The 17,071-nt window shown below is 41.6% G+C and overlaps 1 protein-coding gene across 4 annotated transcripts in view; it reads right to left on the reverse strand.

Moving 5' to 3' along the window:
- The window catches only part of COL15A1 (collagen type XV alpha 1 chain), a 134,032-nt gene that overhangs the window by 55,846 nt on the left and 61,115 nt on the right, over window positions 1–17,071 (reverse strand). For all 4 annotated transcript variants that reach the window (XM_082044082.1, XM_082044083.1, XM_082044081.1 and 1 more), the window contains 2 exons: window positions 10,606–10,683; window positions 8,488–8,550 (listed from right to left, as the gene is read on the reverse strand). In XM_082044082.1, the coding sequence (XP_081900208.1) occupies window positions 8,488–8,550; window positions 10,606–10,683 (141 nt within the window). The remainder of the gene's footprint in view (window positions 1–8,487; window positions 8,551–10,605; window positions 10,684–17,071) is intronic.

A 17,071-nucleotide genomic window follows, 5' to 3' on the forward strand; every position in this document is an offset into this window, starting at 1 on the left:
GGTGAGTATTCTGGCTTCTGAGAATCTTTTATCCATTTATTTATACATTTGTTTTGGGGAAGGATATGAATGTTTGCAGAAGAAGACGGAAAAAATTATTTTTCTTTTGTATTTGAATGGTCACAAAGACATCATTTTCTCACTTTACTTTTCCCCTCCCTGTTTTTGCCCTTTGGATGCACTGTATGTGGTAGAATAACTAATCAATTATTTTTAATATTAACATGTTCAGAAATATTTTCAATAAGTTTCAAACACTTTCATATTGTAATTTGCTGTGATTACATAGCAGAGAAGTCAAGTACTGTGATTCCTACAGGCTGTTCAGAAGGGACAGGCAAGGAAGAAAGTGTAGAGGGCTCACCCTCTACATCAAAAGCTGTGAAGAGCTGTCTCTGAAGAACAGCCACGAGCAGGTTGAAAGCTTATAGGTAAGAATCAGAGACCAAAGCAACAAAAGAAACCTTGTGGTTGGTGTCTACTAACAGGCTGACCAATAGGAGGGACTGTTGGCAAAGCCTTCTTACTCCAGCTACAGGAGGCATCACGCTCGCAGGCTTTTGTCCTGCTGGGGGACTTCAACCTCCCCAATATCTGCTGGAAAAGTAGCATGGTGACCTGTACGTGATGCAAGAGAGGTCAACTTCCTGAGCCAGGTAACACACAGCCCTGCTAGGGGGGATGTGATACTGGACCTCATGGTCAACAATGCAAGTGAGCTAATTAGTGACATCAAGGTTGGAGGCAGCCTGGGCTATGGCAATCATGCACTCATGGATTTTACAGTCCTGAGGGATGTGGGACAAGTGAAGAGTAAAGTCAGGACCCTGAATTTTAGGAAAGCCAACTTCCAGCTCTTCAAGTCAACTTCAGCTTTTTCTCAGGATGCCCTGGGAGACTGCCCTCAGAAACAAGGGAGCAGAATAGAGCTGGCAGATCTTTAAGGACACTTACCATAGAGCAAAAGAGCTCTCAGTCCCCAGGTGTAAGAAACCAGGAAAGGAAGGCAAGAAACTGGCATGGCTGAGTCAAGACAAGCTGGTAAAACTCAAGGGCAAGAAGGAAATGCACGGGGAGTGGAAGCAAGGACAGGTATCCTGGGAAGAGCTGCTGTCAGTCCACCTACAGATCTTTCCAACTAAACCATGGGCTCTTCATGCACTAGTTCATTAATTAGAGTAATTAAGAATAAGACAGAATGGAAAATGGTTTCCTGCTATCTCAGCCCTTGGGTCATTAACAGCAAGTTTCCTAACAACTAGTGGGGCAACTGTGCTCTCAATACATCTTTTTGTCCTGCTCCCTACATCCTCTAGATGAGACACTTCATTCCTTTCTAGTCATTGGGATTTTCTTCCAAGGAAACCTTGCTATAGAAGAATGTGGGTGGAAAGGCATTGCAGACAGCTGGGTCCCATCCTTTTGTGGTATCAGGATATTACAAGGTTAGCAATTCACAGAAGAACACCCAGGCCCTACAGCTTTGACAAGTTTAATGAGACAGAAACCACTGGAGCACCAGTCATGTTTAAGGCTTTTCATTGCATGATATGTTAGCAGTGTGATAAATTAGCCAGTGCAGGTTGTTGCTGTTGTTGTAGCAGCATGAAGTTCAGCACAGGCCTTGTTGGTTTCGCGGCTGGCAGGTTCTGAGCTCCATGTTGTTATTTGAGCACTGTTTACTACTTCCATGTTACAAGAACTGGCCTATGCTACTTTAACGGCAGGACAAACGTGTCCTGAGTGCATCATGTTGTTGAATCAGAGGCTGACTCTGCAAATAGTACTGAGAAAGGACCATTGAGAATTCAGAACATGATCTAACTGCTGTCACTGCATAAAACTATTGAAAAATCCATTAATAATTTCTAGAAGGCAAAGGATAACAGAAGAAAGCAAATGTTTACAATACTCTAATAAATGTTTGATATTTATTTTCACATATAAGTCAGTGACACATTTCTAAGGATCTGAATTACAACTATTAATTGTCGTGCAACCCAGTTGTCAAAGCTCCTTTGCATATACAGAGGAGGCCTTTTCTGAAACATACTTGGATGAAAAATGCTGCTTTTTGAGCCTACCTCTGTGGGACCAGCCTATTTCACCTTACTGAAACATCTCATTACCAGGCCAGAACCACTAACTGCCTTATCAATCACCTCTAAAATAGTAAAACAAAAGGACATTTTAGTTCATAAGCAAGCAAATACTCAAAACACAGCCAAAGCACTGTGTACCAAACACTGGAACTGTAGCTCAGCCAAATGATAGTCCATGTATAGCTATATCTTCTGCACTCTGTTTATCACAGCTTTAATTTAGTGTGAGGTTCATAGGGATACAATTTATGCCAAGAGGGAACACTCTGAAACTTCGAAGTACAAAAATTGCCCTGATTTCTGGCATGTATCGAGTGGACACTCCAACCTGCAAGGGCCTAAAGCTTGGATGAACAAAAATTTCCAATGTTTACACTTCCTTGTAGCCTGAGAGTATGAGACCCATGTCCTGACAGAAAAGAACTGGTTTTCAGGGTAGGTCTCTGAGTTACTGGATGGTTCCCCCTTACAGCTCTGAGATCTCATATATACAATTCAGGCTATTCTCAGTGTTTCCCTTCAGTATTCATACATCCACAGCTCTTAGTTTTCATTGGCTTCACATGCATGTGCTTCTTGGATCCCATTTTAAAGATTTCCAACTCTTCAATTTATCTCTGCACAAAGGATGTTGCCTTTTACCTTGGTGGCCAGATAAGTAAAATTTAACATACCCACCTTTTTAGTTTTAGTGTTAACTTCCAACTTCCTCAAGCTGTAGTTATTCACAGCTAAGACGCAGTGAGATTTCCTCTTTAACAAGCGTCACCAATAACTATTCTTTAATGTATGGTAATTACACCTTGTCAGATAAAGAAATGGTGACCCACTTTGAATGTATGGATCAAAACTAGTCCTGAGAACAACTGCTACTGGCAGATGGTTGATAGGGAATAAGGAAACCATATTAGTCAATATAGTTCCAGAGAAGATTCACAGAGCTGATCAATGCTAAAAAAATGGTTCTCTTCACTGAAAAACACTTTACTGTGGATTTATAGACAAATATGGGTAACACTTAAACTTTTAACAACGTTTTTTACTGTAGAAATATATTTAACCTGTCCACAGGCATAAGTGTTTATGTTTAGCTGAAGGAAAATGAGTTCCTGAAAGAGGAAAATTTAATTTATGCTAAAAATTCCCTGCAGATTATGTAAATGATTTAGCAAGCTTCATTTTCCTGAAAGCACTACAGGAAAATAATCCTTAGCCTTATTCAGTGTTGGTAAAAGCATCCTTTTTATTTACTGTGGTCCAGATTCAATGGTATCTGTCTGCCAAACGTACACGCTGCTGTGCAGTAATGTGATTTGGTTAACTAGACTTTTTTTATTATTTTTTGTAAAAAATGTGCATAAAATCCAAGCTCTTCAGTTAAAAATATTCTACAATATTATTAAGAATTATTCAGACTCTAAGACTTAGAACCTACTGTTGTAGGACAGAAACAATATTAATGTTTGTGCACAAATGGGTGTTCACTTCAGGGCCTTGTTCACCAGAAGCTCCATCTTCCCCTGGTGATCCAGGAGGTCCTACACCTGAATCAGGTGCTGGCTTTCCGGGCAGTCCTGGAAGGCCTGGTGGCCCAGGAAGACCCTGGATAAGTCAGCAGCATTGTTAGAAAAGGGCCTAGCCAGTTTCATTTGTGTATACATGAAACAGGAAAAGCTCTGCTCAGTTTGGATTACCATCTCCCTTCTGCTTTATTAGGAATCAATTTTAGTTTCACAGATACACTCCTTACGTAGGGTCACATTGATCTCATCCATCCTTGCCCTCTGAATTGTGCCACCTCATGGCATGCAACAGCAACCTTAAGCTAAAAACCCAGTAAAGACCTTAGAGGTATTCCAACGATCAACCTAATGTTAAGAAACATAACCAGAATTAAATGAAGGAATCATTGAACAGAGGGAAGTGGTTACTATTTCTCTACTAATTTCAAAGCTTTTCTCCATGCTATTGCTGGAGCACTGAGAGTCTGTATTCATGGTCAAGACCCAACTGTGCTTAGTGCTATAAAAATGGCCTCTGCTCCAACAAGCTATCCTGTGTAGACATGAGCAGATCTAGTTTAATTGAATAAAATTAATGAAATATATTACTTTAGGAGAAATAGTACATTTGCAAATATTCTCTCTCATGTCCAAGTCCGTCCTTGTTACTGATTCCATTAGCACGTGAACATGGGCAGTTTGAAATTTTGGGGCATGGCACTGTAAGGCAAGCACTCCTTAATACTGACTTAGGGTAACCTACAGGATTCTGTTAGGAAGATGGTCATCCTGGATTTTCAATACAGTCAACAGAGCCTTCTGCAGGGAGACATTACAAGCATTCACCTGTCTCATTAACTACACAGGACATCTAAAGAGGCTAGCCTCCTAAATTAGGCAACGTAGCTAACTTTCACATGAGGCAATTTGACTGCTGAAGAGCCTGGAGAAAAAAAGTATTCAGCACTTTGATGGAAAGAAGAAACAGAAAAGAAGTCTTGAGGCAGAAATGAGTCTGAAAGAATGAAAAACATCACTAGATTTGTTGCAAAACAGAGACCTCAGAATGCTATAGCATTCTGGAGTTCATAGGAGACAGGCATTCAGGGAGTTCATTCCTCAGAAAGTTGCACTATTATTCTGAAACAGGTTCTAATCGAAGGGTTGAAATGCTCTATCCCAAAGACTGCAGAAAATACTACCTCTCACTCCATCTAGATAGCTCAGTAAAAGTCTTCCAATTTATGTCTCTTCACCTTCAGCCACTTCACATTTTCCTAACATTTGTCCTTAATTGTATATATTGTCTAATTCATTATATATCTGACTAGTTCTGTGGATGGAAACCCACATTATTTACAATGGGAATACATATTTTATAGATTGTTACGTGGTAAATGTAGGTCTGTCTGACTCTCTAGAGAAAATAGGTGAATAAGTGGCTCAAGAACAAAACAAAACATACAAAATTATTCCAGATCTGGCAACAAGTTCTAGTTAATTGATGTTGTTTTTTCAAAAAAAAAGTCACAGTGTTCTGTGTGAGTTGCATAGGAAAGATAGCCTCTCATTAGAAATAAAACAAAACAAAAACATGGTCTAGCAGAAAAAAAAAAAAAAAAAAATTAGACCTCCCCCCATTCCAAAATTTTCCTTTGCCACCCACTCAGAATCAGAGGAAGAAAAATAAGCCAGATGTCTTGTTTTTAATCCACAACCATGCTCATCTGAGTACTGTCTCTCGAAAAATGTCAACTCTCTGTGGAGGGAAAGCACAAGACCAATTTAGCAATTCAGTCTCTGAAACAAATCTTACTTGTGGCTGTTCACACATAATACTAAGAGTGGCAGACTAAGCTAAAATGTTAAACCAGTACTCATCATCCCATCCTCTGTTCCTGGAGGTTGCTGATCCCAGGCACAGCTGAAAGCCCGTGATTCAGCTGGATTTCACAGTATCACAGTATCACTACTGTGTTTGGGATTGGAAGGGACCTCAAAAGATCATCTAGTCCAATCCCCCTGCTGGAGCAGGAACGCCTAGGTGAGGTCACACAGGAACATGTCCAGGTGGGTTTTGAATGTCTCCAGAGAAGGAGACTCCACAACCCCCCTGGGCAGCCTGTTCCAGTGCTCTGTCACCCTCACTGAGAAGAAGTTTTTTCTCAAATTTAAGTGGAAGCTTTTGTGTTCCAGCTTGATCCCATTACCCCTTGTCCTATCATTGCTTGCCACCGAGAAGAGCCTGGCTCCGTCCTCGTGGCACTCACCCTTCATATATTTATAAACATTAATAAGGTCACCCCTCAGTCTCCTCTTCTCCAAACTAAAGAGACCCAGCTCCCTCAGCCTTTCTTCATAAGGGAGGTGCTCCACTCCCTTAATCATCTTTGTTGCCCTACGCTGGACCCTCTCCAGCAGTTCCCTGTCCTTCTTGAACTGAGGGGCCCAGAACTGGACACAATATTCTAGATGGGGTCTCACCAGGGCGGAGTAGACGGGAAGGAGGACCTCTCTCGACCTACTAACCACCCCCCTTCTAACATACCTCAGGATGCCATTGGCCTTCCTGGCCACAAGGGCACAGTGCTGGCTCATGGTCACCCTGTTGTCCACCAGGACCCCCAGGTCCCTTTCCCCTACACTGCTCTCTAATATGTAATTTCCCAACCTATACTGGAACCTGGGCTTGTTCCTGCCCAGATGCAGGACTCTACACTTTCCCTTGTTAAATTTCATTAGGTTATTCCCCGCCCAACTCTCCAGCTTGTCCAGGTCTCGCTGGATGGCAGCACAGCCTTCTGGCGTGTCAGCCACTCCTCCCAGCTTAGTGTCATCAGCAAACTTGCTGATAGTACACTCTATTCCCTCGTCTAAATCGTTAATGAATATATTGAATAATACTGGCCCCAGTACTGACCCCTGAGGCACTCCACTAGATACTGGCCTCCAACTAGACTCCGCACCATTGACTACCACTCTCTGGCTTCTCTCCTTAGGCCAGTTTGCAATCCACCTCACTACTCTATTGTCTAGACCACACCTCCTCAACTTAGCTGTGAGGATGCCGTGGGAGACTGTGTCAAAGGCTTTACTGAAGTCAAGGTAGACCACATCCACCGCTCTGCCATCATCCATCCACCTTGTTACATTCTCATAGAAGGCTATGAGGTTGGTCAAGCATGACTTACCCTTGGTAAAGCCATGCTGACTGCCCCTAATAACCCTCTTATCCTTGATACGCCTTGAGATGGCACCAAGGACAAGCTGTTCCATTACTTTCCCAGGGACAGAGGTGAGGCTGACCGGTCTATAATTACCCGGGTCCTCCTTCTTGCCCTTTTTGAAGACTGGAGTGACATTTTCTTTCCTCCAATCCTCGGGCACCTCTCCCGTTTCCCAAGACTTGGCAAAGATGATGGAGAGCGGTCCAGCAATGACTTCAGCCAGCTCCCTCAGCACCCGCGATGCATCCCATCTGGACCCATGGATTTATGAATGTCCAGACTATTTAATTGCTCCCTAACCCAGTCCTCATCAACTAAAGCAAACTCCTCCATTGACCTGACTTCATCTGGGGTCTCAGGGGTACAGGGCTCCCCAGGACAGCCTCCGGCAGAGTAGACAGAGACAAAGAAGGCATTCAGTAATTCTGCCTTCTCTGTATCTTCTGCCACCAGGGCACCCACCCCATTCATCAGTGGGCCTACATTGCCTCTGGTATTAGTTTTATCTGCTATGCATTTGAAAAAGTTCTTTTTGCTGTCCTTGACCCCTCTCGCCAGCTGTAATTCTCAGGAGGCCTTGGCTATCCTACCTGCCTTCCTACATCCTCTAACAGCAGCCTTATATTCCTCCCAAGTGGCCAGCCCCTGCTTCCATGACCTGTAAACTCTCCTCTTCTGCTTGAGCATACCCAACAGACCCCTATTCAACCACACAGGCCTCCTGGCTCCCTTCCTTGACTTCCTACGTGTGGGGATGCTCTGATCCTGAACGTGGAAGAAGCAATGTCAGTACCGGCCCCGCGGGCCCCGCGCAGAGCGGGGAGCTCTGCCCATCACTGTGCGCCCGCCGCGCGGCTCTGTGCGTCCGGATGGAGCCCGATTGGCCCGGGCCCGCCGCCGGCTGCGGCGGCTCCAGCGTGGCAATGGCTGCTATTGGTGCCGGGGCCGCGCCGCACAGCGGCCCGGGGCGGCTCGGCGGGGCCCGGCACGGCCTGTGCCGACCCCGTTACTGTCCGCGCTGCCGCCCTGCGCCGCGGCCGGCCGTGCCGGTGCGCCGGCGGGCTGGATCGGGCCTGAACCGCAGGCGCGTGGCGGCGGGGCCGGTGTGACAGAGCCCTGGGCGGGCGTTCCGCGCTCCTGCCGCGGGGCTGCGCAGTGCGGGCGGCGGTCCCCATGCTCCGTGTCCGCGCAGAGCGGCGGGGCTGCGGGAGAGGCCGGCTCAGGGCAGGCCTGACGGGGAACGAGCACGTTACTGCTCCGCGCCAGGCACACAGACGTGCCGTTAACGAACAGCATTTCTGGGTTTCTCCTGAAACCATGAGAAGTTTTGGCAAATTAGAAAAGCAAAGAATAGTGTCATTCCCATCTCTCTGCTCTTTACTGTCTTCTCTGAATCAGTTTTAAAGCATTTTGCCATTTTAAAAAGTCCTCTTGGCATTATCCCCTTGTTGTCCTCTTTCTTTCTCACACTTCTTTCTCGCTGACATACACTTAGACCTTTTCAGATATTGAAATGAAACCCTTCAAAGCATTTATGGGTGCTGTGAATTAAGCATGTACAAAATTTGCATTGTGAAATGGACCTCCTACAATCTTGATGAGTAAAGCAAAGCCCTTAATTACACTAGTAGTAAATAAACATCAATATATACTTACTCTTAAAATCTCAGTCTCTCCATCAATGTCTCCAGAACCCGATTCTTCAGGTTCTGGTCTATTCTGAAATTAGGAAAATTCGATTTTAAAATACTGCTTCTAAAGATGACAAATGAAAATATCACTTGCCAATTAATGTAAAAACAATTAGAGTCAATACTTTTGCAGCAGACTGTCACTGGTGAAATAAGTTATAATACAACAAAAACATTTCAGTTATGTTTCTGGTGTTTCATACCATTTATTGTGTAGACACTCAGCTTTATACTTACCTTCAGGTGCTCTATGAGTACAGCAATAACGATCCTGCACATGCTGTCATACATGCTGTATGACTGTTTAAGTGAACTGAAGTTGAAGCAATATCTCAGAAAAATTTTAACTTCAGAAAAATGTCTGTCAACATTAAGAATATCCTAAAATGCATACCTAATAACAAGACACTATTTCCTAGAATGTGCATCCTAGTTCAAAAGCCAAATTGTGAGATTCCTACAACTGGAATAAAAAAAAGGTATTTTATAAAGGGAAAGTAATATACTAAAACATTTTCAAAAATATTTTGTTAGAAAAATAGTTTGAGTTTAGTATTACAAACTAGTTGTACTCATCTATAAGACAATTTCATAGATTCAAGCTGCTTCAGCTTCAAACCCATCTTCATACATTATGGAACCTATAGTGTCAACTATGGTCATCATACAAAAGAACTTTTAAAACCTCTAAAGAAAAAAGTATTTTACATGGAAAATTTCCCATGACTTGTCTGCATAGTATATACAGCAAAGTGAAATGAAGTCCACTTATCCAATTTTTTTTAAATTATAGGACTTGCTATGAAAGTTTTGTAGAACTCATAATTTTAAAAATTAAAAGGAATAAACCAAGATTTGCAACAAACAAATTGGCAGTTGAAATATGACTTTTCTACATGTGTGAGTTCCACCACATTTAAAATGAAATATTGTCAACTCATATAAAAGTAAATTAACTACAGGTTCTCAATGCAAGTGCTTTGTGAGTTTCATTGCTGTGTATGCTTTATAAACTACAGCCCAAAGTACACAGAGAACTAGTACCTGGATTGGTTATAATAGTACCAAAGCTAAAGTTTCAAAAGCCCAGGAGTCAGGGATGCATTCCCTGGCTGCACTTCACTTCACTTCACTTCACTTCACTTCACTTCACTTCACTTCACTTCACTTCACTTCACTTTCAAATAAAAGGCCTTGAAACTTATTATGACAGACAACAAGAAAGTAAAGGCTGTGCCAGACCCGGTGTTCATTGTTATGTTTAGAGAAGTGGCCTTTGGATGAGAAAAGCTGCTGCATTGGAGCACCTTGTCCTACTGATCTGGAGCTACATTGCTGGTCTCCTGAAGTCAGTCCCAGTGGAAGCTAAATAGTGTAGTCCTTCATAACACCGTTACTCTATTTTTATGCTACAGGAACAGATTGGTATAATTTAGCAGACCCTAGATCAGGGAAGCATGTAATTCATTTTGGTCACTGGAATATATTGCAAACTATATTGTTAAATACTCACAATACTTGGTGTGACAGATAGTTTTGTTTAGAAGTCCACCACAGGACTTACACTGGTGTCAGTGGTGGGCTGTGTCTACATGTAAAAGGTCCAAGTACAGAAAGGAGATGAATCTGAAACCTACTCTTTAACATTGAAGGAGTACTGAGCATTCAAAATACGAACACTGTCACTTCACCACACTCGTATGTGTTGTAGTATTTAAAGACAGCAAACATAAGTGACTGTTAAACCATTTCTGTGTTCAGTAGTGGGAAGAAATTAATAACTCAGGTTTATAATGTGTTTTTGAGAAAATTTCTGTTTCTTTTTCTCTCATATATTATTGCTTTTGCACAGGAGAACACACGTATCGACTGGCTTTTAAAAATGTGAATACTGGCTATTTATGTAGATTACAGTACTCACACACTGTAGCCAGACATTTATTTGCATTTCTGCATGAGTGTGTTAGAAAGCATTATTATCTCTGTGGCAGTCAGGCTACTTTCCCAGAATAAAACCTCCTATTTAATTCTGGATTCCCCTAAGGTAACCCAAGCTCATTGACAGAGAAGCCCAGATACTCACTAATCCTTGGGAAGGAGCAGATGGTCCTCCAGGTCCTGGTAGTCCAGGGGGTCCTGGCAATCTCTCACCGGGATCACCCTAAAACAAGAATGAAGATAAATAGCAAGGATTTAAACATATAAACGTAGAGCAGGGATTTTCAGCACTAGCTGCAGCCTGTGTGGATTTCTAGTCACAAGAAACAATAGAAGTGTCTGCTCAGATGCTATGAGCACAGGGGAACCTTGCTCATTTCTAAGACAAGCTCCCAAGCAATATAACCTTTGCATTGGCAAAGGAAGAAAGGACTTTTTCCCTTTCTAACCTCTGCAATGAATTTGCAAATGTACAAGCAGCACTAACAGTGTTTTACAGTGTATATTTATTGTCAGAACAATGTTTTACTGTGGTTCTTGCATTTTTTAGGGTATATTTTATGACTCCCCCTAAATGAAAACGTAGAAAGTGTGGTCATGGTACTCAATAAGTAAATCTCTTCATTTTATTACTACTATCTGTAATGTTTTTCTAATACCACCATGTCATTATTATTTTTCTATGTGTCGACCTTTAGCTACTGCCAATACAATGAAAAGCCCTGTTCAAATCTGTGTAATTTTCTCTCATAATTACTACCATCTCTTCTTCTTTGGCTTTTTTATATCATCTCTGACATTTTGCTGAGACTAGTTTCAGGTGTTTCTGCTTAAGATATTTACACCTTTTCTTGATTTTTCTGCTCAACTCCAGTATTTTTCACTCAAGTCAAGAGTTGAGGTTCTGTCTCAACTTTTTAAATCTTAAGTTGGAAGTCTTTTACAATGTAACTTTTCATTCTCAACTCTATATGTGCCTTTTTCTGGAGAACTCACTAAGCAGGATTTGGCCCTTGTGTTTTAAACTCTTTTGAGAGAAGGATGCGCCTCTGCAACCCCTAAAATGGGGACAATAATGTTTCATATTTAAATAACTGGCAGATCATAAATAACTGGCAGACAACACCATTATGATTGCTTAATATGTACGTTGTTTTCATCAAACGATGGGCACTCATTTAATTTCCTTTTCTGAGATCTTGTATAGCTCTAACAGTGATTGATCCCTCTTGTTTTTACCTGATACTTCTGACAGAGGGAATGCCAAGAGAAAATACAGTGTCATCCTCTCCCTCCCTGGCATTCAATAACCATAATTCACTGTTCTGAGGAGTTCCTCAATGTCCAATTTGGACATTCTTCCTACATGGTGATCCTGGTTTCAGGACACATGTCCATTTAGAGGGGAAGAAAGAGCAACATAACTGCTCATACCTCAGAGTTTCTTATACCATGAGGAGTGAAAAGAAAGAGCAATATAACTGCTCATACCTGAGAGTTTCTCACAACATGAGGAGTGAAAAGCTCAGCCTTCCCCCTACCAGTGCTTTCATGTAGCACAGATTCCTACCCACCCACCCTGACACTGCAGAGCTGCAAAGTGCAACCTCCTTCCACCAGGAGGACAGAAACCAGACTGGTTGCACTGGGCTTTCTTAAAGGGGTAGAAATCACAGCGACATAACTGACACTGTTAGCCAACCTCTACTGATCTATGCTTTACCCTCTAACCTGCCAATTTGTTATCTGTTTTTATGAACACTTTAATTATGTTCTCTAAATTAATATATTCAGTCACATAGCAGGAAAAAAATTTACCTGCCTCTTGGTCACTTGTTCTTCATGCTTCAGAATTCACTAGATACAAGTATTACTGCTTTTCTTTGTTCCCTGTGGCTTTGTCAAATGGTTCCTATAATAATACTTCATTCACATTGACAGAGAATGTGTTTAATTAATTTGGGGCTGTTCTCACTGTCAGACAGTATGTTAATTTAGAGATATTCTTCATTAATTTTAACATATCCTTTGCTTTTTTCCAGTGACTATTACATTAGTTCTGTCAGTGTTTTGTGCCTGTTCTCATGAAGTTTCTTCCACTTTGTGTGTATTATAAGGAAAAAAAACAACAACAACAACAACAAACAGCTCTCACACTTGGATCACAGTCATGTCTAGGAAGCCTATTTTTATCCATTCCCAAGGAGCACCTCATGGTTGTATCTCTGCACTAAACAAGGACCACAGCAACAAAGGGACAGACCCACTCTCCACTGATAGGTAGCATCCCATTCATTCCCAGCTTTCCAGTTTCAGTGAGAAGAAACAGAAACAGGCAGGTGGATACTGCTACTGTTCCTCAAATTTAAATATTATTCTGAAAAAGTGCTGACTGTCTTTATAAACCATAACAGATTTGAATTTTTTGTTTGCATAGATAAATTCTTTAAGCTTTGCTCACCCTGCCAACATAACAGGTCCTAGGAAATCACACTGATTGGAATTAACAAGTCTGGAGACCATTCTTTGTCCCTGAGGTCAGGTAGAAAAGACTGTGGTCACAGGACTTAGGTACTTGGCCCCAGGCCTCCTTTTAGCCCTTTATGTTCAAAGCTAATATTTTGAGCATGGAGTTTTTGTGTAATTTTGATAACATGAGAACTATACTGCAACCCATCAGCACGATGAGTAGTTGAAAGTAAGAAGCCTGTTGAGATAACACTGGGGGAGCATGTAGAATGAGCAGAGCCAACATATGCACAATCTTGCAGCACGCTGGGAACAATTAACAGCCATTGCTACCCCTGAACAATGCTGAGGCATTATCTGAGAGGAGTCTATTTGACATGGGCCAAGATATTGTTGGGGACCGTGCTTGCAGGTCTGAATGATCAGCAATTCAGTTAGTTCCTGGGCCTGTTTCATTTGGCAGTGTAGATGTAGCACTTCTTGCTGGAGATCAAAATAGTTATCCAACAATAGTTTCAGCTTCAACAGCTTCAATATAAAGCTTCTTTTGCTAATTTGCACTTTTCTTATAAGTAGAAAAAATGTAAAAAACTATTATCTTGAAAAGTTTTCCATTTGCTTTGTTTTCATCAAAAGCAGTCTGACTGATTTTATTATTTACTAACATGGATTATTTATGTCAGTACCAAGCATTCTGGAAATTACTCTGGCCACAAGAATGACCAATGCAGATTTGCAGGAAATATGGGAAGCTAATTGTCGAATGACATTAACGTAATTTTTTTCAGCCTTTTCACTGTGTGATTGACAAACATATAGGCAAAACTGAACCTTTGCTCGAGGAGCTATAGTAGTTCCACAGTGTAGAAGAACCAAAGGAGTCTCCTGGCAAGTGACCACAGAGAGGGAAGGCATCTGCATCAGCTCTGTATCAGGAGAGAAGAATGCAGAGAACTAGCCAAATGGGGAGAGAGGGTTATAGATAATCATGGGCTACCAACACCTGTGCAACTGCTAGGCTATGTTTAGAGATTCTACTCCTGCTCAAGGGTTTTAGGAAAAATCATAGAAAGGCTGAAGAGTATGTTGACATGTTGTGAAGGATTGACGGATATTGTAGACACAAAGTGCCAGCTCAAAAGAAAGTGTGAATCTCTGCCACCAGTGGGGCTATGAAAGACAGTACCTTTTTTCCTCAGAGACTGCTGTGCCACATGTTATCAAGCTTAGGAGGAGGTATTATTCCTGCATATCACTGTCCCAGTGATGGCTCTCCAAGAGCAGAACAGCCAGTGTTTCACCCTGCTGTGCAGTCCAGTCATGCAAGGGAATGGTGGGTTGGCAGGCTCTTGAGTTCACGTAGCCCTGGGGCAAAACCAGTTTGCCTCTCTCACAATACAGTGAAGTGCTGTTCTCTGGACACAGTGTTGTCCAAACAGTCAACTACTCTAACATATATTCCCAAAATCTATTGCTCATCACTCAAGACCTTGTTAACTCATTTGTTGCAGAATATTTTTACTTGAACTGTACTTTGCCTTTGAGTTATACCAAGATCTATGTATACTTAGTTATTAATATTATATATAGAATTATTATTAATAGTAAAACCTAGAAACCGTATGTTACTATTCTCAGTGAGTTTTGTGTGATTTATTTTAGAAGCACTGAGCTGTTTGTGAAGTGCTGTTGAAAATCCATCTCTGTTGGAAAGTGATTGCATTGGTTACATATTTTGGCATTATATAAAAATACGATAGAGGTTTGAGACCTGAATACAGAAAGGAAGGAAAAATCATTTCATAATGCCATAATGACAAGTGTCATAGTATTTACTTGTCAGTTTATAGTATGGAATGACACATAAGCCATAGCAGTTACATCCACTTACAAACTCAGTAGTCATTTTAAAGGACCTATTAGAGAAGTGACAGTTTGAGGTACATGGCTGTTATAAAGCAGTGCATGCTAGTCTTCTAGCTTTGGTAACCTTAGCCTAGACTATCTTGGACTTTAACAGCACAATGAGTTATGACACATTACTTAGAGTATACTACTGTTAAAATGTATCTAGAACTGCTGTAATATTTTACAAGTGAGATTAATGGCACTGAAGTTGTTGGTGGTATCACAATCACTTCTTTCAGTGCCTGAACCACAGAACACTTAGATGATACCATGCACCAATTGTTGCATTGCCAACAGGCTGAGGGAGGTTATCCTTCTACGCAACTCATCTGAAGTGCTGTGTCCAGGTTTGGGCTTCCCAGTACAAGCAAGGCAGGGGCATACTGAAGTGGGCCCAGTTAAAGGCCACAAAGACAACTGAAGGACTATAGCTTCTGACTTACGAAGGGAGGATGATACAGATTAAACAATTTAGCCCAGAGAAAAGACAGCTTTGGGGAGATCCTGTCAATGTGCATATATATGTGATGGATGGGAATGAAGAAGTCTGAGCCAGACTCTTCTCAGTGGTATCCAGGGAAAGGACAAGAGGGAATGGGCATAAACTGAAATATAAGAAATTCCATTTACCTTGAGGGTGATCAAGCACTTGAACAGGTTACCTAGAGAGGTTGTAGAATCTCTACCCTTGGCAATATTAAAACTGAACTGTACACAGTGCCGGGCAACCTGCTCTAGCTGCTTCTGCTTTGAGCAGGAGGGCTGGACTAGGCAATCTCCAAAGAGGCCTTCCCACTGCAGTGACTCTGGGATTTTGTTATCCATGCTGCAGGTTTTAGCACCAACGGAGATGTAAGTAGCACCCTGACAAAGTCCTCCACCAATACCACAGTCCTTAATATGGAATTTATTTTTCTCTTTGTTTTTTGTTTTTGTTATTTTTCCCCCTCTAGTCTAGATTCTTCTGCTTTCTGCTGCTAAACTCTGCCAGTGCAGTCCAGGGTTGATGATAGAATGAGGAGTGGGGAGGAATGGAGAGATAAAGCGAAGAGACTCCTCATTCAACAAGACCATCAAACTGCCCTTGCTGATCTGCCACAAAGGTCTGAAATGCCTGCACAGGGCACCTGTAATTTCTGCTGCCAACTGATTTAATATCTTACTGATAATCTGCCATACCAGCCTGTCTTCCCTGAAGAGCCTGTATCCATACACTGCAGCACTCCAGTTGTGAGCTATCCCACTCTGTCTTTGTAACCTCAGAGAGATGATAGCCCTGTAACTGTGCAAGGACTTCTAAGTCCTCCTGTTTGTCTCCCATGTTGTCTGTTTTTGTGATCATGTACCTGAGATCAGTCCCAGATGTGCTGCTTTCACCAGGGAACTGCAAAAGTGTCCCCCATCATGCTACACCTGAGATGCTTCCTAGCTGAAGGCCTAACATGCCTTCACTTCTCTTCAGTTTATGATAACCCTTTGCCCAATGTATCTGTCCATCACAACAAACAGACTGTTCAGCTGGACAGAGAGACAGTGGTTTGCCATGCAGTCTTGTGACCTTTACTGGAGACTAATTTTACCTTTAAATTATTCTGAACCCTTCCAAATTGAATCTGAATAAATGAGCTTTATATGGGTTACATTTGTGAATTTATAAAGCCTGAATTGCTTTGGTAAACAGATGAAATGAATTATTAATTTGGCACTTGGAATAACTGGATGAATGCCAATTTTGTGTACAACATGTCCTTTAATAATAGATTAATCCATTGTAGTTCATCTTAGCTCAGAAGTGATAATAGTTGTTACTTCACATGGTTTAGCTCTTAATTATATTCATTTAATAAGGGTAATATGATTACACTGCCCCTGCTGAATGACTTAGCCAGTGGAGTAAGTTGCACAGAGCAATTATTTGTAACAACTGACTTTTTTTTTTTTTTTATTAAGTGCTAAATATATCTTCTTTAGCTGTCCTGTGAAAGCCCAAGTTTTTCTACTGCTGAAGTTTCTTCATATTCCTGAAAAATCCTTATGATTCTGTTATGGCTGCCCTTCATGCAGATTCATGGGTGAACAGCAGGATATTTAAATTCTTACTGTGATTCCCTATTATTATTATTTTTTCACAGTATCACAGTATGTTTGGGATTGGAAGGGATCTCAAAAGATCATCTAGTCCAATCCCCCTGCTGGAGCAGGAACGCCTAGGTGAGGTCGCACAGGAACATGTC

Source organism: Streptopelia decaocto (assembly GCF_964273445.1).
Source record: "Streptopelia decaocto genome assembly, chromosome: 2".
In the NCBI taxonomy this organism is placed as follows: Eukaryota; Metazoa; Chordata; class Aves; order Columbiformes; family Columbidae; genus Streptopelia; species Streptopelia decaocto.